The sequence below is a fragment of the Acanthochromis polyacanthus genome, chromosome 7 (assembly GCF_021347895.1).
Source record: "Acanthochromis polyacanthus isolate Apoly-LR-REF ecotype Palm Island chromosome 7, KAUST_Apoly_ChrSc, whole genome shotgun sequence".
Lineage (NCBI taxonomy): Eukaryota > Metazoa > Chordata > Actinopteri > Pomacentridae > Acanthochromis > Acanthochromis polyacanthus.
The window spans coordinates 18,131,640-18,159,614 of NC_067119.1; the positions used below are offsets into that span (position 1 = coordinate 18,131,640).

At 40.4% G+C, this 27,975-nt stretch overlaps 1 protein-coding gene across 2 annotated transcripts; it reads left to right on the forward strand.

Moving 5' to 3' along the window:
- Window positions 1–453: 453 nt before the first annotated feature.
- On the forward strand, window positions 454–27,938 carry nipbla (NIPBL cohesin loading factor a). 2 transcript variants are annotated; one of them, XM_022199106.2, is made up of 49 exons: window positions 454–844; window positions 2,415–2,487; window positions 3,946–4,095; window positions 4,364–4,529; window positions 5,701–5,801; window positions 5,914–6,025; window positions 6,213–6,376; window positions 7,739–7,887; window positions 8,263–8,350; window positions 8,613–8,831; window positions 9,024–9,278; window positions 9,412–10,163; window positions 11,772–11,985; window positions 12,148–12,324; window positions 12,436–12,609; window positions 12,800–12,961; window positions 13,088–13,194; window positions 13,297–13,383; window positions 13,649–13,880; window positions 14,457–14,608; window positions 14,722–14,802; window positions 15,015–15,115; window positions 15,340–15,469; window positions 15,578–15,660; window positions 15,915–16,047; window positions 16,468–16,611; window positions 16,744–16,830; window positions 17,246–17,466; window positions 17,672–17,774; window positions 17,971–18,069; window positions 18,278–18,424; window positions 19,234–19,368; window positions 19,579–19,677; window positions 19,841–19,894; window positions 19,985–20,093; window positions 20,333–20,463; window positions 20,653–20,793; window positions 20,901–20,994; window positions 21,299–21,453; window positions 21,694–21,784; window positions 22,400–22,573; window positions 22,819–23,009; window positions 23,153–23,260; window positions 23,830–24,030; window positions 24,415–24,561; window positions 24,672–25,048; window positions 25,200–25,374; window positions 26,355–26,552; window positions 26,647–27,938. In XM_022199106.2, the coding sequence occupies exons 3-49, from the start codon at window positions 4,032–4,034 to the stop codon at window positions 27,007–27,009; spliced, it is 7,647 nt and encodes a 2,548-aa protein (XP_022054798.1). In that variant the 5' UTR covers window positions 454–844; window positions 2,415–2,487; window positions 3,946–4,031; the 3' UTR covers window positions 27,010–27,938. The 2 variants fall into 2 exon arrangements, with proteins under 2 accessions (XP_022054798.1, XP_022054799.1); XM_022199107.2 differs by having other exon boundaries at window positions 455–844; window positions 9,412–9,587.
- The last annotated feature ends 37 nt before the right edge of the window (window positions 27,939–27,975 follow it).

The following is a 27,975-nucleotide window of genomic DNA, read 5'->3' on the forward strand; positions in this document are numbered from 1 at the left end:
GGTTAGGACTTCGCCTTGCAGCAAGAAGATCCCCGGTTCGATTCCCGGGGTGGGCCTGGGATCTATCTGCATGGAGTTTGCATGTTCTCCCTGTGCATGCATGGGTTTTCTCCGGGCACTCCGGTTTCCTCCCACAGTCCAAAAATATGCTGAGGTTAATTAGTTACTCTAGATTGCCCGTACGTGTGATTGTGTGTCTGTATATGTAGCCCTGCGACAGACTGGCGACCTGTCCAGGATGTCCCCTGCCTTCGCCCGAGTCAGCTGGGATAGGCTCCAGCACCCCCCACGACCCTAGTGAGGATAAAGCGGTGAATGGATGGATGGATGGATGGTCTGTAAATGGGCCACACGAGATAAAGTTGTGTAGCAGCGCCCCCTAACGGCTTACAGACAGAATGTCGCATGGCATTTTGTTTGGCGCCGATGGAGGGAGTCACTCCTGAGATCTTTGGTCAGTCAGACGGCAGAACTTCCGGTCGGCATTTTGTTCTACGAGAGGAGAGCCTCTTGATGATCGCAACAATCGTCATATTTCTCATTTACTGTCGAAATTGGCTGCACTTATTGTTTATGTCGGCGCAGACCGACTGAAACGCCGAAGAACGAATGTTTCCCCATGAATGTACGTTGAAACATTCACCCTTGAGTGACGGAAGAAGAACGAATCAGTCCGACCCGGATTATTGTTGATAGCTAGCAGGCTAGCTCATCAGCTAGCTGGCAAGCCAATCGAGTTCCTTCTGGAGGAGCTGCGAGAGAGAAGAAAGGGGGAGCTAGAGATACGGACACGGACACAAACCAAGCTAAAACATTCCCCTCCCTTTGAACGCAACATCCGAAGGTAAATATAATCACATATCTGTCTTTTTTATCTAACTTTTAAAATTGCAATTATTAGCAATAACAGTAATAAATGCTCTGCTGCAAGACCACCTACGGCGTCGTTAATCGTTGACCGGGAGGTAACGGAAGCTAGCGAACTAGCAAGCGAAGCTAGCTAGGTGTGTTTTTGCTCTGCCGAGGCGCACGGCCTCAACTGGATGTCATTTGTCGAGCCCGAGGATTGGGCCGTTGCCACGGAATTACACTTCGTGCCGTTGCTTTTGCATCTACTCACAAACCAATTGCTTTTTTCCAAGTTCAATGGAAATTGGCTAACATTCATTAAACCCGACTATCGCTTCCTTGTCTTATTTGAATTCCCTTCCCTTTATTTGAACGACGAGCAGCGTTAAAAGCTAAGTAACAACAGTTGAAGCTAGTTAGCATAAACTGCTAGCTATTAAAACACGACTATTGTTGTTAGCGAATGTTAGTAAGCTAGCGTTACCATTCTTAGCTGCTATCGTTCAGTTGTGACGCTAGCTTCGCGGTTAGCTCGAAAGATCCAGGCAGTTAACTTCTTGGCAGTTAAACGTAATGTTAATGGTTTTGTTCGCCAGTAGTGAGCTGCAGCTCACAATTCAGCTAAGATAAACATTCAAATGGATGCTAGTGTACATTAGCTAAATGTGGAGTTATCGGTATCATCTTATTTGACAGCTTATGTTGTGTTTTGGTTTACTGGAACCTTTGGCAGGGCTAATGTTGGTTTTGGTCGCTATAGTGTTTTGAAATGATTTGACTGGCTCCAGACTGAGCATGACCAACGTCGCCTCAGCTGTAGTTACTTCACTGTTTGAGTTTGATAGACATGTTAATGTTGTTAGCGGGTATTGTAGATATTTTTATTGACTTCTGCAAATACAGGTCGGTAGCTTTTTGCAGTTACCCAATTTGCAGAATGCGTACGGTGGCTGTTGGCTGCTGGAGGATGTTGCCCCCCACTACTGCCGCCACCATCACAGTGCATCTGTTCCTTTGTGCTGCCTACTGCCTGTCAGTCTCACAGCTGTCAGCCAAGCCCCTGCGTACTGAAGGAGACCACATAGACGGAGCATGCTAACGTTACCGCTTGCTAATGTAATGTTTACAATATCCGTTTGTAGATACTGCAACAGTCGTGTCGTTCCGAATAAGTTTCACGTATTGAGTATGTGACTTCAGTGCTCACTTGATCGTGCATCTGGTCGATTTGTAGCGCTGTTTTTGCAGATTTCGACGAGTCGCGAAAGTTTCCAAAAAGTTGTTACGTTTTCTTAGAAGTCCTCATAAAAGATTTCATATAAGATCAACAGTGCTGCACACTTTTGCAGTCTGTGTTTTAGGGTTATACAGCAGCAATAACATGGTCATTACTAATAAGAAATTGATATGTGACTGAATGTTGTGTTGTTCTGTTTGGCATTACGGTGACGTTTTGGGTGAACTTATTAGTGCAAGACTTGTAGGCAAAACTTATTTTCTTATTCTTAAAAAGTACAATAACACTGTCAGTAAATCTCATGCAGAGCCATGTTCTCTTTCAACAGATTGAAGGGGGTTGGACTTTTTATCTGAAATGTCAGTGAGTCCACCAGAGACTGCACAGAGTTCTTCAGAAAGGTATTTTAGTAATGATCTGAATCATGCATAATTTTCCTGTCTTGTCGTTAACAGCATTATTATATTATACAAACTGAGAACGTTTAGTCGTGTCTAATTTGTATGGTCTAACACATTAATTGTAATTTGAAAGCCCATGAATCATGAGCTGTGTTTTGATAATCTGAAAATTGCAGCTGGCTTTTCCCATGCCTTTGTTTGACCTCTTTTACAATTTTACTTGAGAATTCAAAAGTAACTGACAAGCAAGGGGATATAAAAGAAGCACAAAATAAGGCATTAAGCTGTACAGGTCTGTCATAATAACCTGTGATGTAAAAACCCTGTAATTTGACATAAATGAAGGGTGCTGTACTTATATGACAGCACCACTGCATTAAGTGAAGTCCTATTCAATTTTAAAGTGTTGGCAGTATTGATTCTAATTACCCATTTACCTTATAAATTCATTCAGACAGTGTCTTGTATATACCCGCACATTGTGTCACACACGTAGTATCTACTTTATTACTAGGGCAATGAGATTATTGAGGCTGTAGTTCATTATCACAAGTACTGTGCAATATTCAAAAACTTTTTTAGTGGTGGCTGTAAAACCACATGAATAGAAGTCCCTTTCTTTTGCTTAACCTAATAAGCCAAACTTTTAAAATACTGAAATGGCATGCAATGGTATTATGCTGCTGTGTTTCTATCTGCTTTGCAATATATTTTCTATGCAGAGAATGTATTGTTTCTTGTTCATGTTGTGTGTACATTACATATCTTCTATTAGTGGAGGTCTTAGTTAAGTGACATGACATTTAAAAGATTCAAAATAATTATCAGTGTGCGTACAGAGAATGAACTAGGACTTACTTTAGAAAATGTAACAGAAATCACAAACATGTATTGGCCGTACGCTGCTGCACATGCAGTAGACCAGTATAGAACCATAGTGTGATTTTGATTCAGGTCTCAGTGCATTTTGCTTTCTAGACATGTCTTCATCTGACCTGCCCTCATAGTAGCTGCATGACATTACTGAATCCAGAGACCTGTGAGCTTTCACTCAAAGGATGAGCACTCCTGTTTACATGCTCAATAAAGAACGTGTGATTTTATCTTGACTGACACAGTGTTGTAAGGCAGTTAGTTGTGATGTGCAGATGATTCTGTAGGCACCTTTCCTACTTGATGAAATGCAGTGTCAGCAGCACAAAGGCAGACTTAGTACATACAGCAAATATTTCTTCCTTTACAGTGCATTTGAGTCTGTGGTTTTGCTGCGCCTGTACATGTTCATTATTGTTTTTGTCATTTTTTACTTTCACGTACTACTTTATATCTGCATTCTTATTTAGTAAGACTATGTTTTTTTCTCTCACACCAACTCTGTCTTTCTTCATTCTTCTCTTGTCCACCACTCATGCTGTTGTTTTTCTCTCTCTTTCTACCTTACTAACCTCTCTCTCCCAGGTGCCAGGAGATGTGAGGACGGGTGTCGTCCATCGACCCCCTAATCTACCTGTGTATCAACACACTCCCCCACCCTCACCTTCAGCATGAATGGGGATATGCCTCATGTTCCCATCACCACTCTTGCTGGGATTGCTAGCCTCACAGACTGTGAGTGTCACACAGTTGTGATCACAGTTTTAGTTTTGTCTCCTCTTCTGGTATAAAATGTGAAGCTAAGACAAGTTGGAACAGATGTAAATTTGCAATTGTGATTGTATATACTTCTTCTCTCCATGTCTTATGCTCTTCTCCCTATGTTTCAATTACCACATCCCGTATCGCTCGCACTTGTTTCTTATCTGTCTCTTGTTCTCATCTGCATTTTTTACCTCCCAAAATCTGTCCTCTCTGAAAACTCTTTTCTCTTTTTCCTCAGTGTTGAACCAGCTGCCCCTCCCTTCCCCTCTACCTGCCACCACCACTAAAAGCCTCCTATACAATGGGAGGATTGCGGAGGAAGTTAACTGTCTACTGGGCTGTCGAGATGAGAATCTGGCCTCCCAGCTAGCCCATGGCCTCAACCAGGTCTCCACAGAGCATATGTGAGTATAAACGTAAACAATGTCTGTATGGCAAAATTGTAACCTGATGAACAGACAGGCCAAACCTGAATATTGTAGGCAACTTGTTTGCATGACAGTGGATGACCGTGTTTGACTCTGAGGTTCTACAGAGTTCAGCTTTCAAACAGGTTGGTCAAAGCAAGTTACAGTTGACTTGTGGAGATTGCTTAGTTCTTTTGGTAATTAGAATGCAAAAAGATACATTTGTAATAGATGAAGACATGAAAGACACTGATACCAGAATAAATGCTAAACCCTTTCTTGTGGATAAATTTGCCAGCTTCAAATACCAGTATGAAAATTCAATTACTACATACCGTGTGTTTAAAATAGTTGTTTTAATGCTGTTTAATTTAGTAAGGGTCATTTTTGTTTAAGAGCCGCATTTAGTCAAATCCAGTTTGATATTTTTATATTTGAGCTGTCACATCAGGCCAAAATTTGTACAATGTAATTTCTTTTTATGTCTTGTGACAGTACTTATACATGTTCATTTTTTGTTTACGCTGACAGAAAAGTGGTATTCTACTTTGTTTATTATTAATGTTGCAGTGGATGAAGGGGGTTTACTGGACTGCTTTACATTGGAAAATTTTTCTCATATTTTGTCTGTCCAGTATATATGTAGGAGGCAGTATTAGGACCAGCAAATATCTAAAAGCTTTGTAAAAGTAGAATTTATGGCAGAATGGTTCTGGATTTCATTTGATTACACTGTTGTTAATAATAAAGAGCCGGTGTTAGTGTCAGTGTATGTTGACCTACATGCAGTGAAGGATATGTTCAACATGTCAAATTGATTCATGTAATTAAGCCAAAAATCCCGTAAATCCAACTTTGCAATGAAGCAGGTCAGCTGATGGATTTTTGATATGTAAAAAAAGTTCAGACTTTGTACTTATCTCCACTCAAATTGTGTACTGCATATGTTTAAACAGCCCCACATGGGACTGTAGGCTACATATCTGTTAAACCAGTCATTTATGTAAAATACATGCATGTAATGCATATATTTGAGTTTGCATTCATGTTTCAATATTAGTGTTGTTTGTTTGTACTTACTCCTGCTCATTGTTTCACCCACTTGTCTTGCCACCACTATTGCTTTAATGCAACGGTGCATATTTTTTCTGTTTTTTTCTTTTTTTAGAGAGCTAAAGGACAACCTGGGTAGTGATGAGCCAGAGGGAGATGCACCACTGTTGCTGCAGACCATGTTGGCCAGGAACCCCGGCATCTTCAGGGAGAAAAGTATGGAGACAAACACCTGTTGCATATTATATTATATTATATTGTGAAGATATAAGCATACGGGCAATATGGTTTTTTTTTTATCTATAAACTATATTTTGTTTCTGAACAGATGTTATGCAGCAGCCAATGGTACCACCATTCAAGATCACCCAAAATTCCATGCATAGCCCTGCCCAGTCTGCAAACTTTCAGCCAACTGCAATTTCTCCCAATCCATCAAGGTGGGTTAAACTGAGTTGACTCTAATGTATCATCATTTCAAAAGTAGTGATTTAATTGCTGAACAGCTAAAATATTACACGATTCTATCTAGTAAAATAATGAAATTCATGTTACTTTTAGTCATTCAATTTTCTTTTACTTCCTTGCTCACCGTCTTCTTCCTGTGCTTTCCTCTGCTTTGTCCAGTCGGTTTGTTGCGCCTCAGTCTGGTTCCAGTAGCCGGTATATGGGCCAACAGAACAGTCCAGTACCCAGCCCCTACACTCCTCAGAGCCCTGCCCCTGGTTACATCCAGCAGTATCCGCACCAACAACCACCCAGCTATAACCCACACCAACAGATACAACAAGGTGAGGGTGTGTGTAGCATGTTCGTGTGCATTCATGAAGATCAGTGCATTCTTGCTTGTGTGTGCACCTGGCTGATACACACAATTATATTTGAGTCATGATGTTTCAATATTGTAAGTTATAATGGAAAATGCATTTACATCTGACCTATCAGGCCTCAACATAGAGTTAAATTCTTGACTTTGTCTTGCAGAAGCATTCCGCTTACTGGTCAGGTGTTTACTGTTGGACTGTGGTACATGTGATTCCTGACTCTGAATACAGCAAAATTCTGTTCTGTGTTAAGCTACTGTTAATATGAAGTTAACATTTGCCTCAGTTGCTTCACAGTAAAATCCTTTCAGTGTTTCCTCATTGCAACATTGCGTTGCATTATTGACTTTTTAGATTGTCAACATAATTTCTGTCCATTTTGAATGCAATTTACCCAGGAATTTTACAAATGCTTTAAATAGTTACACGTTTGGAATTACCAATACTATACTTAATACTGAAAACAGAAAATCCATGGAAAAACTCTTCTCAAGTAAGAATAGGATAAAAGAAAGAAAAATCTTATTTAAAATGTAATGAATTTATTAGACCATTAGTTGTATTTTATGGTATTAGCTCATTTGTTCAGTTGGGCTGACATTATTACTCCGTACTGGCTCAGTGCCATGTTGTTGTCCAATATGGCAGTTAAAGTGAGTATAGGTTTATGCTTACCAAGTGTTAAGTTTTGTCATTTTAATTTAAAGTATTGCATATATGGGTTCCCATAAGGGGCAAGGTTTTGTACAGATAGTTTTATATCAACTAGAAGTTGTGCCTCCTACAGTTGTTTATAATAAGTTTAAGTATTTATGCTTTTTATTTAGAGTATCCTCTCTAAAGTATATATTAAATTATATCCTTTCAATTCACTGATAAAATATGAGTAATAATAGGATGAACAGGTTTTTTGCAGCCATGTGGTGATTTATATGCTTCATTAACAGATACAAGGCAAATAATTTTGCCACTTGCAAAAACACTTTTCACTGTATGTGCAATCTGAGTTCAGTGTGATTACAGTTATTTTGTGTAATAGTTGAAAATACAGTCATTCGCTTGCCATTTTTCTGGGTTCTATAAACATTTTTTAGGCTCTTGGAAGAACTGAAGCAGTTTTAATATTAAAACTGAAACCTCCCCCAATCCCATACATGTGCACAACTGTTGGTTTTGTACATGTATGTTTACTTTTTTTGGTTCACAAGCAGTTTTTGGCCGCATCTATAATTTAAAAGAAAAAATTTTTGTCATTTACAAAATTAGAGTTACCTTGCAGATTGATCGTTTGAAAAAATAAAATAACACCTTTGTTCTTTGATCTGTCAGTGTCTGTGGCCAGTCCCATGGGTCCAGGTGGCATACGAAATATCCATGAGGGCAAAGTATTGGGGCAGATGGCCAACGCTGCCAACCACCACTCAGACAGACACGGTACTGAGGACTACCTGAACATAGTACATCGACTCGGCAATGAGGTACGACTGGCAAAGTTTATAAAGAAAAAATCTGCAGTTTATATCGAACCAAAGTATTGCAGTCGATTCACAGTAAAGAGTAATGCTATTTTTGTACGTGGAAAACTCCATAGTGCAAAGTTTAGAAGTTTTGAAATGTGATCCAACAATACACGGCACGCATATGATGCCAGTGTGTGTCAAAGTTGACACTATTACTCTTAGATAGCAAACTGGCAACTGTCAGCATCTGCCACTTAACAATCAAGTGAGGTGGAAACAGTTGCTAATCTTCTGCTAAATGTATTTTGTGCAGTGGAATACTCAACAGATTAAGGATGAATTACAGCATAATATTTGATAAACTTAATTCTGTGTTTTCTGTGTGTTGTCTAGGAGGGTGACTCCGCCATGAGGAATCCTTCTTTTCCTTTGAGGTCTCCACAAAGCTGCTCCCCAGCAGGGAGTGAGGGAACACCCAAATGTAAGGACATTGCAAGAGAAAAGGAGGCACTACATTACATACACCTTGCTTACATTTTCTTCATTAAGAAGAGAAACTCTGAAATGCTAATAGTTTGAATTTTACGGCAGTTGAATAGTTGGAGGCCAATGTCCTCAATAGCAATGTCCGTAGTCATCACAGTGCTGTATCTGACTGTGCTCTTTTGTTTTGCATGCCTTTTGAAGAATGACTTTCTGTCTCACAACTTTCATCGTCTGCACTTGTCATTGCTTCTTCACAGCGGGTTCTCGTCCCGTGATTCTTCAGCTACCGCCTCCCTATGCACCCTCACCAAGGGAAGGAGGACCTGACCAGAAACAGCAGCTCCAGCAAAGGAAGAAAACCCCAGCAGTGAAAGAGGAGAAAGATATGTACGACATTGTTAGCTCTCCAAATAAGGACTCTACAAAGCTCACCCTCAAGCTATCCAGGGTCAAGTCAAATGAATCTGATCCACCAGGTAAGATTTTGGACGGGCTCAGTTTTGGGCCCCCAGTTTGTTACTCTGACAGTTTCACAGCTAATTTGCAGCCTAAAAAAATATGCTGTGCTAACATCTTTTTAGGAAAAAAGTAAATCTTCCCCATCAGCACTGGATACCATTGGCTCTTTTCAATACAACCCTTTAAAAGTGTTCTTGTCAATGTCTCAGGTGATGTGCCAGGCATGGATCAGAACTCGGACAATATTGAGGCAGAACTGGGCTTTCAGCAGGTGCCTGTTCTCCAGCAAAATCTTGGAGTCCGGCTGCAACAGCAGCAGGTCTCCCAGCAGGGAGGTGGTGCCGGTGGCCTTCAACCTCCCAGTTCCCCTTATGATGAAGCAGAGCTGGATGCACTTGCTGAAATTGAAAGGATAGAACGAGAGGCGGCGAGTGAGAAATGCTCCAAAGAGGTGCAAGATAAAGGTGTGTATGATTCCTCCCTATACTTGAGAAAATCTATGTAAACAAATTACTATATTGTTAGAAACAGTATTTAGGTGTGTCTCCTAAAATTCTAACTTTATTAACATTTAATATTGCCTTTCTGTCATTACAGACAAGCCACTGAAGAAGAGAAAACAGGACTCTTTTCCCTTGGAACCAGGTGCAGGGGGACCAGGAGGCCCCACAGGTGCCCCAGGCAGTGGATCAACAGGAGGGGGAAATGCTGGCAAACTGACCCCGCAAGAGGCCACTGCAGCTGGGAATGGTGCCAGCCGCCCTCCCCTCATGGTGAGCATCGACCTCCAGCAGGCAGGCCGAGCTGATGGCCAGCTCGACCCCTGTCTGGCTGCCCCTATTCCAGCCCTTGAGGCCCAACGATGGCCTGAAGAACCAGCTAGTGGTCCGGCTGCTGTGGAAGGTTCTGACACGGCTTTGCGGTTGAAACCAGACGGACGGCCGGAAGTCATCAAGAATAGGGTCGATAAACATGACAACCGAAGAGAAGGTCGGGAGTCATCAAAGCACCGACATGACGAGAAGTCCTCAGACAGACGGGGAGAGATGCCGAAGTCATCCAGCCGAGGGGAACATGGGCGAGACAGGGACCGTGAATCTGACAGGGATAGGAGGCATCGGAGCGAGACTGGTGGTCGAGACAGACGGTCTCCTGACTCTCGCTGCCGAAGTGATCGAGATAGGTCTGGCTTCCGGGCTGCTTCCACTGGAGAGCCTGGTCGGAGCAGCAATAGGCAAGATGGTTCGAAAGCGGCCTCATCTGCTTCTGGTGCTAAACTTCCAGATTCTTTCCCTGCTCACCTCCTGGGAGGGCATAGTGGCGCACTGAAGAACTTCCAGATCCCTAAGGTGATCTGGGCCGACCCAAACCAAATATCTACCCACCTACCAATCATTCAGCTGTCACTGCCTGCAATCTCACAAAACCAAATCACACCACTCCTCACTCTTGTTTTTGTTTTCCCATTTGTAAGCCTTTTGTTTATTGCTGGGATTGGTTTTAAAATTCTATTAACACATTAACTCACACCTAACCATCTGTTTAAAGTAGATGATTGTTAGTGTGTAAGCAGAAGCAAATACCTTAAAGAAATCTTCCACTGCTGTTTTTCAGATATTGCATGTGGGCAATATCCTAACTGTATGTAGTCGTACAACCTGGACTAAACAAAGTTAAATTTCTCCTCTCAGTGAAGCTTCTAAAGTGACCGTAGTGAACAGAGATGCTACCCCCATCAACATGTCACGACGCACAGCTGTGCTTCAGACACCGTGAAGTGTGCTGTTGTAATTTTTTTAACATGGTAGTCCCTGTGTATTTGCATGCCATAGCCTTTTTTGCCTGCTTTATGTTTCTCAGCAATGCTTAGCCGTGATTAAGTTGTTAATTGACCAGGTGTGGTTGCCCTTGGTAATATGTAGGACACTGCAATGTGAAAAGTGCATGGTGTTGACTAAGGAGTCATGATTCCCCCTTGCTGTCACTGATGATTTGAATCCTATTCTTGGAGATTTTATCTACAAATATCAAGTACAGTATGCTTATGATTATTGTTGACGACTTGTGGACTGACAAGCAGAATGACTCCTTTTATACCTTTTATGTGTGAAGTAGAAATGCTTTTTCTAGTATTCATTTGCTGGTTAGTCAGGCATCTTTTACTGATTAATTTCTTTCAACCCATTCGGAATAATTGCATATTGCTCATCAATCATTCTATTTAAAATCTCTGTAAAAAATGTTTCTACCACGCTATTCTTAGTTTCCCTCTTTAGCACAACAAACTTACTGCTTGAGCATCACATTGTGAGCCTATGCTGCGCTGCTGATCAGTCTTTCTTTTTACTGGTACTGATGACAGGCCCAGCTAGCTTAATTGGTGCCTTTAATTCAATGGTCAACCTAATGAAAACCATAACGATAACAGGCGGATGAAAGGTATTAACTCATTGTTAATATTAGCTTTGTTTCTACGTGTGCATGTATTATATAGGTGTGCTTGTTTATTTGCATAAATCTTAGACATAGAGTTTGACATTTGTGTGCATGTTGGACACACCTGAACTGTTACTTTTTGATGAGGAAGTAAAACAGCTGCAGGTGCTATCCCCATTTTGGCAGAGGGTACTCGCTACCTTGACACTGCAGTGTTGAAGGTGTTTTACATATTGACTGTTCGTCTTACAATTTCAGACATGGGTAATTTATAATAACAGTGGAATATATCTTTATGTCTTTGCTATCAGGACACTGGAAACTAACATCAAAATCACTAATTTCATGTCAGTTTGAATCATTGTTTACATTTTATTATCTTACTTGATTTTCTATTTAGTAGACAAAGCTCATATTTTCTGTTGAAAATTGTGGGAAAAAATGTGAATTTTATTGACATTTGAATTTGACAACCTCAGAGAGCTTTTTTGACTCTTTTTTTTCCTGCTACTTTTTTCTAGATCAATCGTGATAAGGATGGCAGTGGGTCAACTGAAAGTCAAATGTGGAGTCAGCCTAAGGTTAAACTGGAGAGACTGGGTTTGGTGAAGGACTTTGAGAAGCGGCCTAAGCCTGTAGTGGTTCTTAAGAAGCTCTCGGTTGACCAGATCCAGAGGATCATTCGGCACAGCAAGTCTGGAAAGAACAGGATCTCTTCAGGAAAGTCTGGCAAAAGTAAGAACCTCAAGCTGTGGTGCTGCAACAGTTTGCTCAATTCATTTCAGTGCTTTTACAGCATGTTTCACCCTGTTAGTGATGCGTTTTTCTGTGGACTCGAAGGGGAGAGAGGTTTTATCTTTTGATAATAACTTGAAAATATTATTGCCAAATTTCCAGGTGGTATGGACCCAGCAGTTCTGAAAGAGCTACCCCCTGAGCTGCTGGCAGAAATTGAGTCTACCATGCCTCTGTGTGAAAGAGTAAAGATGAACAAGAGGAAGCGAAGCACTGTAAATGAAAGGCCCAAATATGCTGAGGTCAGCTCAGATGAAGACTTTGATGCAAATGGAGAATGTAAGTCAATTTATTGAATTATTGGCAGTTCTCCATACTAATTTTTGCAGGTTTGGTCATTTGAATGAGAAGTATTCATATCATATATTGGATTATGTTAAATCCAAATAGCTGCAAGAAAGCGGCAGCGCCGAGACAAAGACAGAACCTGGGAGTTTGAAGAAAGAGAGCGACGAGGTTCAGGAGAACACCGGAGAAGTGGCCACCGAGATGGTCGACGAGGCTCAGGGAGCCGCTACCGAGACTCCTCGGAGGAAGATTCACCACCACCCAGCATGAGCGAAAGTCTGTATTCAAGCATTCCGAATTATGTTTCTGTCTTTTAAATGTGTGTGATAGTGGGAAAAACCATTTTGTCTTCTAACTGCACCAGTAATTATTTTTACATTTTTAGTTTTGCTTGTAAGTTTGATATTAATGTGACAAATTGAAACCTGCAAAAGTAACAACTCTAGATAAAACTCTTCTCACTCAGTTGCCAGAAAAATGAAGATGAAGGAGAAGCAGAAGAAACGGAAAGCATATGAGCCCAAGCTGACCCAAGAAGAACTGATGGAATCATCCACATTCAAGAGGTTCTTAGCCAGCATTGACAACATCCTGGAAAATCTGGAGGATGTGGATTTTACTGCCATGGGTAAATATCTGCTCAGACTTGCTTTGAAACTGCCACTGTGAGAATATACAATTTTTGAAGTTCAAATACTCAATTTCTAAATGTACTTTTGGTCATTTGTCTAATGTTTTTGTTTGTGTGTTCCAGCTGCAGATGATGATGAGATACCTCAGGAATTGCTTCTTGGTAAACACCAGTTGAATGAGCTGGGCAGCGAGTCTGCCAAGATTAAGGCCATGGGCATCTCCAGCAGGGTACTATGTAGTATATATTGATATCAAAACTTTATTTGAACTGTTTTAGATGTGTCATGCTATTTCAGATGTAGGTCTAAGTGACCGTTTTTGTTTTTGTAGATCCCATCGGACAAGTTAGTGAAGCTCCTTAACATCTTGGAAAAGAATATTCAGGATGGATCCAAGCTCTCGACCTTGATGAACCATGTGAGCTCCCTTCCTTCCTCTTTCTATTTTTAATATTCTGTATAGCAGGACCTTATAATAGGAGACATTTTGGTGATATGCTGGTGAAATCCAAATATACATTACCCATGAAAAAATGTAAACATCCTGTCGTTTGTGGCTGTAGCAGACAGTTAATTACGAAAATGATACCGAAGATTTCTTGCTGAAATGAATAAAAACTTTCATCCTTCAGATAGTTGTTTTTTCTGTACAAGATACACATTCTTTTCTTTTTCAATTTCAGGACCATGATGCTGAAGATGAGGAGCGACTTTGGAGAGACCTGATAATGGAGAGAGTCACAAAGTCTGCAGACGCCTGTCTGACAGCTCTTAACATCATGACCTCAGCGCACATGCCGAAGGCTGTCTACATAGAAGACGTCATAGAACGGGTGCTGCAATACACCAAGTTCCATCTTCAGAATACACTGTATCCACAGTATGACCCCGTCTACAGGGTGGACCCACATGGAGGTGAGGATACAAAACTTTTATTACATTTGATTGTTTGGTTTTTATACTCTTATGATCTGAATATAACTAAAATGATGAGTTTTAGTGTGTGACTAATTGTGTGAGAACTTTTCATTGATACCATGACACTTACGTCTGATAAGTACATTACCATTTGAGAATACTGGTCATCCATTATTCCCTCTTTTACTGACTTCATAGACTCCCCTACATGGACATTTACCTTAAGTGTCATAAGCTGTGGCAGGAAACTGCAACTGTAATAAATTTAGCTTCAAACATCTCAGTGAGCCTCACGGTGCACATAATTCTTTAAATGTTGCATGGAAACTAATTTGTACAATGGCGCAAATAACTTCCTAAATTATATTTGCCAAATGGGTTTAAAACGCCGTTAACTGTGTTCTGATATATGACGATGTCCTTGCAATTTAATGAGAGTTTAACAGGGCTTGCAAAAACTTTGGATGACATTGTTTTTCATTAAACCTGGGTGATGAGAAAATGTTTGTCAGTATGTTGCCATTTTCTGTTTATGTATTTAATTTTAAACCAGGTTTCTCTTTCTTTGTCTAGGTGGCATGTTGAGCTCCAAGGCAAAGCGTGCAAAATGCTCCACACACAAGCAGCGTGTTATTGTTATGTTGTACAATAAAGTGTGTGACATTGTCAGCAACATCTCTGAGCTCTTGGAGATCCAGCTACTTACAGACACCACCATCCTCCAGGTAAAAACAAAACGGCGCTTTTAAACAATGTCAGACTTCAGTTATTAGTTCATCAAGTCAAAAATTGCTTTGCAAGCCAAATGATGTCTAATGCCCATCTTTCGTGTTTCCAGGTTTCTTCTATGGGAATCACTCCATTCTTTGTGGAGAATGTCAGTGAGCTGCAGCTGTGTGCCATTAAACTAGTTACAGCGGTGAGTCTTTGTGTACAGAAATTACTTTTTGTTTTTAAATAACGATGCTAGCGACCATCCTCTTCAATCATTATCTGAAATATGACTGTGATTTTCTTTACAGTTACACTTCTTCTAATTTGAGTCTATATTCCTTGTTGTATAATCCTTGTTTTAACCAGTCTGCAAAACTGTGACAGCTGAGACGATAGAAAATTATTCTTTCTCTCCAGGTATTCTCACGCTATGAGAAGCATCGGCAGCTGATCTTGGAGGAGATCTTTACCTCTTTGGCCAGACTGCCCACCAGCAAACGCTCCCTCAGGAATTTCAGGTAACTTGTGTTACATCAGTTGACATGGATTTGTGGCCATTATGTATCACAAGGATAACGTATCGAATGAGAGATTTGGTTAGTCTCGGGCCGTCAGTGAAATATAATTGTAAGTGGGGCATTGGTGAAAGTATTCCATTGTAAAGGTGTGTTCCCTAACCCGCCCATTACTTTTCTGGATAACACCTGTAAAAATTTCTTACTGGATAACTTTTGTGTCTCAGGCTGAACAGCTCAGACCAGGATGGAGAGCCGATGTACATCCAGATGGTAACCGCTCTAGTGCTGCAGTTGATCCAGTGTGTGGTCCACCTGCCCAACGACAAGGACGTTTTTGACGAGTACGAGACCAAGGTAAAAGAACAAAACTAATATACAAGCAAGCAAATAAGCATTATTTCTAAATTCAAACACACACATTCAAACATATACGTTGCTTAAGAATGCTTCTTCTTTTTCTAGGTGGACCAGGATGTGTTGATAACAAATTCTTACGAGACGGCAATGAGAACAGCGCAAAACTTCCTCTCAGTCTTCCTCAAAAAGTAATGTCATTCTATCTTTAAATATACAATGCATGCTTTGATTACACTGTTATAAGTGGATTTAATCACACAGCTTATTCATCCTTACACAGTTGCACTTTCTTGTCTTCATTTTCTGGTTGTTGGTTGTTGGACCCTGATCATAATTTCTACCATTAATTTCTTTTGATTCTGCTTTTTTTATCATCCTGTAATTTTCCTGTTTCTATCCGCTTTCCTTCTTTGCTCCTGTCTGCCTCTTTCCACGCTCCCAGGTGTGGCAGCAAGCAGGGAGAAGAAGATTACCGGCCATTATTTGAGAACTTTGTCCAGGACCTTCTCTCAACAGTGAACAAACCAGAGTGGCCTGCTGCAGAGCTGCTACTCAGTCTGCTTGGTAGACTGCTGGTGAGTAGAGCAGAGGCCTTTCTCTTTACTGTTAATGCAGCTATTTGTGTTTGAGTGGTTTAAGAACAGATTAAACACCAGTGGGCTGCTTACCATCATCTGTCAAAACAAATTGGAATGAAATCACCTGATATATATTGTTTGCCTTTAATAATAATGATGACGATGTAATTCTGTAAGAAATTTCCATAACCTTAGTGCATCTCTGTACTGGCAAAAATGTCTGCTATCAACAGATTTACTTTTTGATTTGTGGCAAAGAATACAGTATTTAGACACAAATGCAAAGCAAAAGGTTTTCTTTTCTCTATTTAGAGTACAAATGAAAGCCAGAGTTGATCTAAAAGTTAGAACATTGCATTTCTTGCTAATATTTGTTTTAATGCTCACTGTCTCTTTCTGTGTCTGTGCTCCCAACAGGTACACCAGTTCAGTAATAAGCAGACAGAGATGGCTCTGAGGGTAGCATCTCTAGACTACCTGGGCACAGTGGCTGCCCGTCTAAGAAAGGATGCAGTCACAAGCAGAATGGACCAGAGATCAATTGATCGTATCCTGCAAGAGGTAAAACAGCTTTACATTTGATGCCATCATTCATTGATGAGCATATAGTTTGTTTGTTTTTTCCAAGATTTACATGTGGATGAATATAAATTGGAATTGGTGAATATTTTCTCTTTCTCTTGGATTATACAGTCTCCAGGCAATGATGAAACCCAGCAACTGCAGAAGGCTTTACTGGACTACTTGGAGGAGAATGCTGAGACAGATGCCTCACTAGTGGTGGGTTTATATTAGACTGAATATGCAAGTGGCGACACTATTGGAGATATTTCTGAGATATCAGAAATCTATTTGCAGAGGCTGAGTGTCACAGTTTTTAGTTACATTTTTTAATTGAGCTTGTTATCCGCATATTGAAACACCTTGCCAGAGGAAACTGCCACACGCAAACAAACTCTGAAAGGCTTCCATTGAATTAGTTTGCCATATGTTTTTGCTGTACTTTACTCAGATTGCTCAACAAATTCTGCATTTTTTAGTTGAATGAAATGTCAACACAAAAGGCACACATAAAAAGTATTTGTTCATGTTATCAACTACTGTGTGTTCAGGAAATTACTATATTTGATTAGTTTGTAACTAATTGCATTAATTAAATCTGAAATCTGATACTGACACTGTCTTTGTCTTCTAGTTTGCTAGAAAGTTTTACATTGCCCAGTGGTTCCGTGACGCCACCACGGAGGCTGAGAAGTCCATGCGGAACCAAAATCCGAAAGATGAGGATTCATCGGATGGACCACAACATGCCAAGGACTTGGAAACTACCGGTGAAATTATGCAGCGGGCTGAGAAACGGAAGAAGTTCCTGCGTACCATCATTAAGACCACGCCGGCTCATTTCACCACACTGAAGTAAGAATGTGTGATTTTCCAATGTTGTACTCAGTACTAGTCACATAACAGTCTTGTTTGACCATTCCAGTCTTTCTTGTTTGTACTGTCTGTGATGTCCTGTCTGTCTTTTTTGCCCTCACATCTGCCTGCCAGTGACAGTTTCACTGTCGAGTCTATGACTGTAAATCCATAACTTTCCTTTTTTTTTTGCTCTTTTCTCCAGAATGAACTCTGACACTGTGGACTATGAAGACTCTTGTCTGATTGTGCGTTATTTGGCCTCCATGAGGCCGTTTGCCCAGAGCTTTGATATTTATTTAACACAGGTAAGCTTTTAATTTTCTCACTGTCCTTATCTTTGAATGAAACAAAACAGCTATGTGAAAGAGTCTAAATATTTTTTTCACACACAGTATTAGTAAATATTGTGGCTCAGTGTTTTACCTTTTGTTTGAATTTTTTTTAGTAAAGATTAAAGATGAAATTGTTACTTAAACTTGTATGCGTTTTTTTCCAATACAGATCTTGCGAGTCCTTGGGGAAAGTGCCATCGCTGTAAGGACTAAAGCCATGAAATGTTTGTCTGAGGTTGTCGCTGTGGACCCCAGCATACTGGCAAGGGTATGAATGCACAGATAACATGTCATGTCTGAATGATCAAATGTCATGTACGATATAAACTGTGGACCTGCCTACCTTATGTTCTTCTTACATTTTTGGTCAGTTAAAATGTACTTGATCGTTTTGTATTATTTGCTTTTGCATACAAGTTAACTTTCAGTTTCTTTTTTTGTGCTATGCACTGACAATCTCTGCTCTGCTTCTGCAGTCTGACATGCAGCGTGGCGTTCATGGTCGTTTGATGGACAACTCCACCAGTGTAAGAGAGGCAGCTGTAGAGTTGCTGGGCAGATTTGTGCTCAGCAGACCCCAACTCACTGAACAGTACTATGACATGCTCATAGAGAGGATACTGGTAAGTTTTTTATTAACACCCTTAATTGCTATGATGATGTTGTATGCTATGTCATCAAAATAATGATGTGTTGGTACAGCTGTATGCATTGTTGTGTCAGTTCAGTGCGATTCTCACAAACACAAGTTCCCCACCAACCTATGCAGTGTATCATTGTGATGGTACTTCACAGCTGTCATTCTCTGGACTTGCAGTTAATGAGTATTGCCCAGGTCACAATTGCACATCTCCAACGTCTGCTGAAGAGCCTACTAACCAAACCCTTTAGTGATATCTCCTGGAGCCCATATTATGTTTGAGCGCTGTCAGGTGCTGTTGTTGCATATTTCTTTAAGTGCAGTGGGAATGCTTTTTTTTCAGTCACTGAAATTACTTGGAGAAACACTGTAGGAATTGAGAAAAGTTGCCTGAAATTGTTCGCTTTGGCTGTTTTAAGTTTGCTTTTACATGATTAAAGTAATTAAGAAAGGAACCATTTCAGTAGCAGCAGATCTTTGTGCTGTATGTTGAGGTGATGTCAATACTGACATGCAATCAAACACAAAGCTTTCTACTTACTTTTTGTACTTGGCATCTGGGAAGTGAACACATTGAAATTGTTGTACCAGTTGTCATAGAAATGTGCAGGAGGGTTCATGAAAAGTTCACCCTGCATTGCAGTCTTGTACTGCCACCTTTTGGCATGCAAGTGTTATTGCACCCTATAAAGGTATTTATTTAGTAAATGTGAAAAGTAAGAGCCTTGTTTTGTATGTAAAGCTTACAGAACATTGCATGGCTATGATTAACTGAATTGTTTTGATACGCAGGACACTGGTATCAGTGTAAGAAAACGGGTGATCAAGATCCTCAGAGACATCTGTCTGGAGCAACCAACCTTCAGTAAGATTACTGAGATGTGTGTGAGGATGATCCGCAGGGTCAATGATGAGGAAGGTATCAAGGTATGGGTTCACTACAGCATGTCTCTTCATAGATACATGTTGCGATATGACTTTCTTTCATTCTTTTATCATCATCCTTTGTCACTTCAATATTTATCATGCCTCTTATATATCTATCTGTCTCTATGTCTCTATGTATGTATTAAAGTTTGGTTTGAAGGACTTGTACAAAATACAGATCTAAACTAATATTATGCATGTTCTTTGTAGAAACTGGTGAATGAGACATTCCAAAAGTTGTGGTTTACTCCGACTCCAGCCCATGACAAAGAGACCATGACCAGAAAGATTCTCAACATCACTGATGTGGTAAATTTGACACTCTTATCAATTTGGTTTGTACAGTAATATAAAGATGTAGTACCTTAACAAAAAGGCACAATCTCATCAGCCTTCTCCCTGTACTGTTTTTGCTTAATGATGAACTTAAGCCCCTTATGTTGTTAATTTTCCTGTGTTAAATCTTCTTCAGGTTGCAGCCTGTCGAGACACTGGCTATGACTGGTTTGAACAGCTTCTTCAAAATGTAAATATTAGACTTTGTGTTCCTTGATCATGGGAAGAATATATTAATGTTTAATACTTTTTAACATTAACATTGTCTCTCTTGCTGTAGCTTCTGAAATCTGAAGAGGATGCTTCATATAAGCCAGCCAAAAAGGCTTGTGTTCAGCTAGTTGACAATCTGGTTGAGCACATCCTTAAATACGAGGAGTCTCTTGCAGGTATGCATGTTTATCACTGGACACTATCTTCAGCTGTGCCATAATGCTACTGTTGATTTTTCATTTGAACAACTTGCGTTATTTCTAGTTGAGTCAGTTGTTTGTCCACAGTAAGTTTGATAGAATATAAACATACACTTGTGTTTTAGTTCCACTTAAGCACAGTACGTTGAATGCTGTGAATATCAGGAACATCTAAGTAATTTTTCCATGTATTTTCTTCCCTCTTTCCTCTGTAGAGAACAAGGGAGTAAACTCAACACGGCTAGTGGCGTGTATCACCACCTTGTACTTGTTCAGCAAGATCAGGGCCCAACTCATGGTGAAACACGCCATGACCATGCAACCCTACCTGACCACAAAGTGCAACGTAAGTTCTGTCCACGAAATATGAGACATTTTGGTACTGTGGAATTAATGAGAAAATTAGTTTCGTAACTAATGGATCTATCTATTTACGTGAATTATAAACGTAAACAATTTGCTGATTAATACACCCATTAGACTGAAGGAAAGTGCTTAGTTGTTACTCTGTTTTTATACATTGTTTCCTCTGCAGACTGCCAATGACTTCATGGTTATCTGTAATGTGGCAAAGATCTTGGAGCTTGTGGTGCCTCTGATGGAGCACCCCAGTGAAACTTTCCTTGCCACCATCGAAGAAGACCTCATGAAGCTCATCATCAAATACGGAATGACGGTGTGTGGCAGTGGCTTTTTAGAAATGTATATAGGTTTGCTGTGTGACATGTCAAATTAAATCTGTTCAGACGTATGTGACGTAATGGTTATTCTTTGTTTGTCCAGGTGGTCCAGCACTGTGTGAGCTGTCTCGGAGCTGTTGTCAACAAAGTCACACATAACTACAAGTTTGTGTGGGCCTGCTTCCAGAGATTCTATAGTGAGATATACAGTTTGCTTTTACTTTTACACTGTTTTTGTGAAGATAACAGAACTTGTGTCTCCTAATGACATTTCAAGATAAGAAAAAATAACTTCCATTTTAACTGTGCAAACAGGTCCATAAACACATTGTATCCCCATATCCCTTTAGAGGAAAGGCATTAGAGTTTAACATGGCCAGAAGTGCGACAGGAAAAAAAAACATTAGAGACACAAAATAAAACACAGGACACACCAGTTATCTATGTCTTCTTGAAAATAGTTTTCAAGTTTTTTTTGTTTTTGTTTTTTTATTTTCCCAGGTGCACTTAACAGGCTGAAGATCCAACATCAGGAAGATCCTAACAGCACAACGTTGGTAGCAAGCAAGCCTTTAGTACTGCGATCACTCTTCACAGTGGGTGCCCTGGCACGGCACTTTGATTTTGATCTGGAAGAGTTCAAGGGCACCAACAAGGTAAAATGACAGTTATTGTTATGTAATAGTAGACATTTGAAATTAAAGCTTGGCGAAGCTATAGATTGCAAGTTTTAGTTGAGTTATTAGTTTTTGGGCTCTGCCATAGTTAAAGAAAATGTTCATGCTACCCAAGTTTGAGCGAAAGATGTGAAAGCCCATTACTCTTCCATTGCTGCTGTAACAAAGGATATAATGTATGCTGTTCCACAATTTTGTGATTATGTATGTTGTGTATAGGTTGTTATCAAGGAGAAAGTTCTGGAACTGCTGCTATACTTCACCAAACATGAGGACGAGGAGGTCAAGAGCAAAGCCATCATTGGCTTAGGTAATAACACCATTTTAAAAAAAACAGACAAAAAAATTCAGTCAGTCAAACTTGTTATTGAACTTTTCAAGCATATCAGATTCATTGCCAAAGAACTTAAAAAGAGTTTAATTAAATGTACAATGTTAAAAGTACATTTACAATCTAATGCACACCAGCACAACAAAGTTGAATTAGACTGAATAGGAAATGGGTATGTAAAGGATAATGCAAGCAATAAAAAATAAAACGATAAAATATGACACAATATTCTTTTATGATTATTTCTTGGGCATTTTGCTTTCACTTAAGTATGGTGGAGAGAGACAGAAAATATGGGGAAAACAGCAGGAGAACGTGGCATGTCCCTCAAACATTTACCTATTGGGTAAACTCCAAAACCTGAATTTGTAGAATATAATTAAATGTGAATTTCACCGTATTTTTGTCTGCCAAACTGTTATCCACTTATTGTTTAGAGAGAATGAAAGCATGGGATGTTGCGTTAGTCAGTGACCTACAGAGTCATATTTCCAACTTTCAGGACAGCAGTGATAAGGTCAGAGATTTGCTAGAAGCTGAGACTGTGTTGTTTGCTTGTTCTTACATATCTTTGCTGTTTGTTATTCTCTCCAGGTTTCCTTGTGATCATGCACCCCAGCCAGATGTTTGTCCCTGAGGTGAAATCCTTGTATAATGGCATTCTGGCAGACAGTGGCTCATCAATCAACCTCAAAATGCAGATCCTCAAAAACCTCCAAACATACCTTCAAGAGGAGGACACACGGATGCAGGAAGCAGACCGAGAATGTGAGTGAAGCAGGGATTGTGACTGTCACGGCTTTTTAACTCTGCACTGAATTGTTGCATCGTCCGATGGCATTTTGTTTGGAACACCACCAACAAAGCACAGTGATTAATGAATTGCTTCTTTTAAACATTTTCCTTTCAAAGCTGTGCTGTCAAATGTGCACCATTTATGCTATCTTACTTGAATAAATATAAACAATGTAATTGAAGGGAGAATCAACGCTTTATATTGTGTGTCCTTGTAGGGAAGAAACTGTCCAAACAGGAGGATCTGAAGGAGATGGGAGACATCTCTTCAGGGATGAGCAGCTCCATTATGCAGCTTTATCTAAAACAGGTGTTGGAGGCATTCTTCCACACCCAGTCCAGCGTACGGCACTTTGCTCTCAACGTCATAGCTCTCACACTCAACCAGGGTCTCATCCATCCTGTACAGGTAAGCTGAACATATTTAATAAACAACCAAGATCGAATGCTTTGTGTGCAGTACTATAGTTAAAATCCTGTTACTTTCATGGTAAACAGAGATGAAAGCATATGCATGTGACACTAACATTGGTTTTTGTCTCATCTGTATAGTGTGTACCCTACCTCATTGCAATGGGAACAGACCCAGAGTCTAGCATGAGGAACAAAGCTGATCAGCAACTGGTGGAGATTGACAAGAAGTACACAGGATTCATCCATGTGAGTTGGTGTTTAATTCTAGCCCATTTTTTAAATTCTAGCCTGTCGTCTTAGTCCATGATTTAACCCAGCTCAGCAGTAAGTAATTCTAATACATCCTTTTCCCCCTGATAACCTTTAGCACAGAATGAGCAGCAGATGATCACTTTATAACCCTGCAACATCTTAGCAGCAATCATAGAATGTGCAATTTGATCCTTGAATTGGTGTGATTTTGAAATGCTTGCATTATGTATGTGTGTGTCTAAGTGAGATACAGAAGTGCAAAAACAGTTAAAGATCTCTTCAGAAATAATGTTTTGAAGCTGCATTAGTAAAGGGGCTTTCACTGATGGCCAGTCATCCATCGCTAGGTATATTTCCTGCTAAATGCATCACAGACACATTCTACACACAATAGTTTTCCCTTTAGGAGACTGTAGATGGAACTTTTGCAATGCTGGAGAAACACTGTAACATGATGATTTTGTTTTATATTTTATTGGCACATTCTCATGGCAGTGACTGTCTCAGCAGCTGCCAGAAATGCTAAGTGTGTAACACTTCTCTTGCAACATATTGGATCACAGATGAAGGCAGTCGCTGGGATGAAGATGTCCTACAGCCTGCAGCAGGCCATTGCTTCGTCTCGTAAGGCCATCATAAGAGGCTTCAGACAAGATGAGACCCACTCAGCACTCTGTTCCCATCTCTTCACTATGATCCGGGGGAACCGGCAGCATCGGAGGGCTTTTCTCATCGCGCTGCTGAACCTCTTTGATGACAGTGCTGTGAGTTAACCTGCACTCATCTTAACACGTCTTGTGCTTTGCTAAGCGTCAAGTGGGATTTCCTGATTACCCAAATGCCAAGTGAAAATCCACCTTCTGTTAATTTACACATTTCCTGGCAGTGTGCCTTGGCAACAAATGTGTTAAAATGTGTAAGTAATTTGTGTAGGGATACAACTGATGTTAAAGAAAAATGTTGTATAAATAAACAACAGATGCTGTTGAGTGGAATCTGTGATTGTACTCTCTTGAAAAACTTAACAAGATTAAGATTTTTTTGATCATACATTAATACTTAGTCTAAATAGCTGACACTGCAGTGGGAGTTTGTACAAGTCACTAAATATTAATCTCGCTGTTGCCTTCTTTTCTTTCTTTCTGCAGAAGACGGAAGTAAACATGCTGCTGTTTGTCGCAGACAACCTTGCTTGTTTTCCATACCAGAGCCAGGAGGAGCCTCTCTTCATCATGCACCACATTGACATCACCTTGTCTGTCTCTGGTAGCAACTTGTTGCAAACCTTCAAAGAGGTACGATGGTATTTCCCAAAATATCTTGCATTTAAAACGTTATTTTTGGGAAAGAAATCAAGTTTAGTATTAATATGGATTTTATTGAACTGTCTTTTGTCTCTGTCCAGCTTCTGCTGAAGGAACCGAGGCGTAAAGAGAAGAAAGTAAAGAAGGAGTGGAAGAACACGTCAGATGGAGAGGACGAAGAGGAAAAGATGAACTGCGATTCTCTCAGGAGTGACGATGAAGAAAACAGCAACAGTGATGAAGACAATGATGACGTGGTACGGCGGCCTAAAAAGGCAAGACGACCTGTTGCAAACTCAGAGAGCTCAGAGTCTGAATCAGATCTGGAGGATTTGGACGTGGAGGATGCTGAGAAAGTTATGAGACTCCTCCCAGACAATCCCACAGGTCTCTTGGACTTTGCGAATGCTGTTCAGGGCATCCTGCTTCTGCTGGTGCTCAAACAACATCTGAAGAACCAGTACGGATTTTCTGACAGGTAAGTTCTCCCCAACCTTTGATTCTATACAGCCTTTATCTAAATAAACATAGATACATTTGTTACTGTGGATTCATTCCAATTTAGACCTTCTTTGAAGTTTGTGGATTCCATAACCTCTATAACTTAGAAATATTCTGTTTTTCAACAGTAAAATTCAGAAGTACTCTCCAACCGAGTCAGCCAAGGTGTACGATAAGGCAGTGAACAGGAAAAGCAACGCTCTCTTCCATCCACGACAAACCATCGACTTCATCTCCAACAACATGGCTTTTGCCACGCTGACAGAAGATGTAAAAAAGCGGATAGTCAGGCAGTACCTAGATGTAAGTAATAAAACTTCTTACTCCCTTGCGAAACCCTTGTGGGTTTTGTTGACTCACATCAGTATTATAATGCAGTGTTATTTAGAATTATCTAGTGGTGCAACGGATCACTAAACTCACGGATTGGATTGGTCCTCGGATCAAGAGTCACGGATCGGATCATTTTTCGGATCAGCATGTCTATAACATATACACATATGCCTATGTGATCACCCCTTCCTCCCCCCAGACGAAAATATTCGGAGCTCGTCTCTTCCCTTCGCCTTTGGCCCACTTCGGCTCATACCGTCGTGTTCGGCTCATCCCGGCTCCTCCGTTCGTGTTTGTAAACACCACCCGAATGGCCAGGTTGCTGCCGACTCTGACGTCACGCTTCACTTTGTTGCATAAACACAAGACAAGATGCTGAAGACCTCCGCTGCTTGGGAATTCTTCAGTTTAACTGAAGACAAAACGAAGGCAAAATTTGGTCCCGAGACCAGACGAACGGATCCCAATATTTGGGCCGTCTCCGCCACAAGCAGCTGCCGCCGCGGCCCCCCCCCAGGCCATCTCCGCCGCAAGCCCCGCTTGAGAAATATTTTTGTCCACATTTATGCCTCTTGTACATCGTCTTATTATCTTTTGGGAAACACCTGTGTCATTTCCAATCACAAAAACACTTGCTGATTGAATAAAAGTAACTTTTAAGTCAAAATTTTTTTAGGGGTCTGAATAATTTCAGACTTGACTATATATAATATAAAACATCAGACCTTTTACTTAAGTTTTTCTTTTCTGAAGAGCATAGCAGCTTGATATGAGCATTGCAGGCTCAGGTTTGTTTATTACGCAATACATTGTGCAGCTTTGGTATACCAGTGCCTACATAATTGAATACTTAAGAGTTATACCGACAGCATTTGGTTCTTTGATGTCTTGGCATGATAATTGTGAAACTTCCACTAAAAGTTAGTTTCTTATCTTTTCACTGCTCATAGTTCAAGGTTCTGATGGAACATCTGGATCCAGATGAAGAGGATGAGGAGGGAGAAGCATCTGCCAGCGCTAACATCAGAAACAAAGCCATAAATGCCCTACTGGGAGGCTCCGGCCCCATGTCAGGACCCAGTCCGCGAAATCAGGCAGGACCAGAGACGGATGATGATGACAGTGATGGTGATGAGAGGACCCCAGGGGTGAGATAGCTGGATACTCTCACAATTTATAAGATGCTTTTCCAAAATGTGTGGGAAATTAATGCAACATTTTTAAATTGTGTTCTGTCTGTAGTCTTCTCGAAGGTCAAGGCGAGCGGGCGACTCCTCGGATCCCGGCCGTATGAGCGAGACAGTGGAGGCCATGGATGTGATCGCCCTTTGCTGCCCCAAATATAAGGACCGGCCGCAGATAGCTCGAGTCATCCAGAAGACCTCCAGTGGATACAGCATCCATTGGATGGCTGGCTCCTACTCGGGGCCCTGGGCAGAGGCCAAGAAACGTGACGGCCGCAAACTGGTGCCTTGGGTGGACACTATTAAGGAGTCGGACATCATTTACAAGAAGATTGCCTTGACCAGCAACCACAAACTGAGCAACAAAGTAGTACAGACTTTACGCTCACTGTATGCAGCGCGGGAAGGAGGGGCTAGCTAATGGCCCCCGTGTGGTGTTTCTTTTTTTTTTAATTTCTTTTTTTTTTTTTTTGTTCCCCTGCTCCATTTCTACTTTATCAAATCCTCTTCTTCCCTGCTCCTCCTCCTCCTCCTCAACCTGCCACCTCCAACAACACAGCCAAACTTCACTGGATTCCTACCCTCCCCCTCGCCTTCCTCATTTTTGTAAGAAAATACAAGAGGACAAGAATATTTGACACTACATACTTTTACATGAGTTATTCTTGCAAAAATGACACAAAACATAAGACTTATATTAGAGGGACTGCTCATGTTTTGTTTGTGTACAAGTTCAGAGGATAGAATCCTGAAGGCATTAAAGGAATAATTCACCCAAATTATCCCTTAAAAGGCTATCAGAAAAGAGACCTGGAGGGAAATGTTTTGTCAACATTGTTGTGGGAGCTCCTTCGCTGTTGTGCAGCAGATTCTAGTCGCTCATTTCTACTCCCACTGTATCATAGTTTAACACAACAAAAAACTAAAATGTTTATATCTCTGAAGACAAAAAAGCTGTAAAAAAAGAATAAAACCTTAAGTGAATGTTGGAAATTAGTCTTTTTGATGTTCTTATTAAAGTGTTTTTGGAGTTTATTATACTACTAGCACCCTGATGGTTTTTCCTTTTAGCTTTTAGATATTTGAAAAAAAAGGAGAAAAAACCTGAAAAAAAATAAGAATTTTTATTTTTGTTCACTTTTATTTGTCCATGCTGTACAATGGCAGAGTCCTCTGAATATAATTTATTCTATTTCGAACTACGCATGCAGTATATGTGGCCTATTGCAGGAGGATATTTTGTAAATGTAGATTTTGTTGTATTAGGTCACCCTAGTAATAAGAGGAAAAGGGATCCATGCCCTTTTGGTGGAACAAATACTGCAATAAATTTTCTACTTCTCTTTGTCACTTGTCTGCTCAAAGTGTTAATCTGATCTTTTCATTT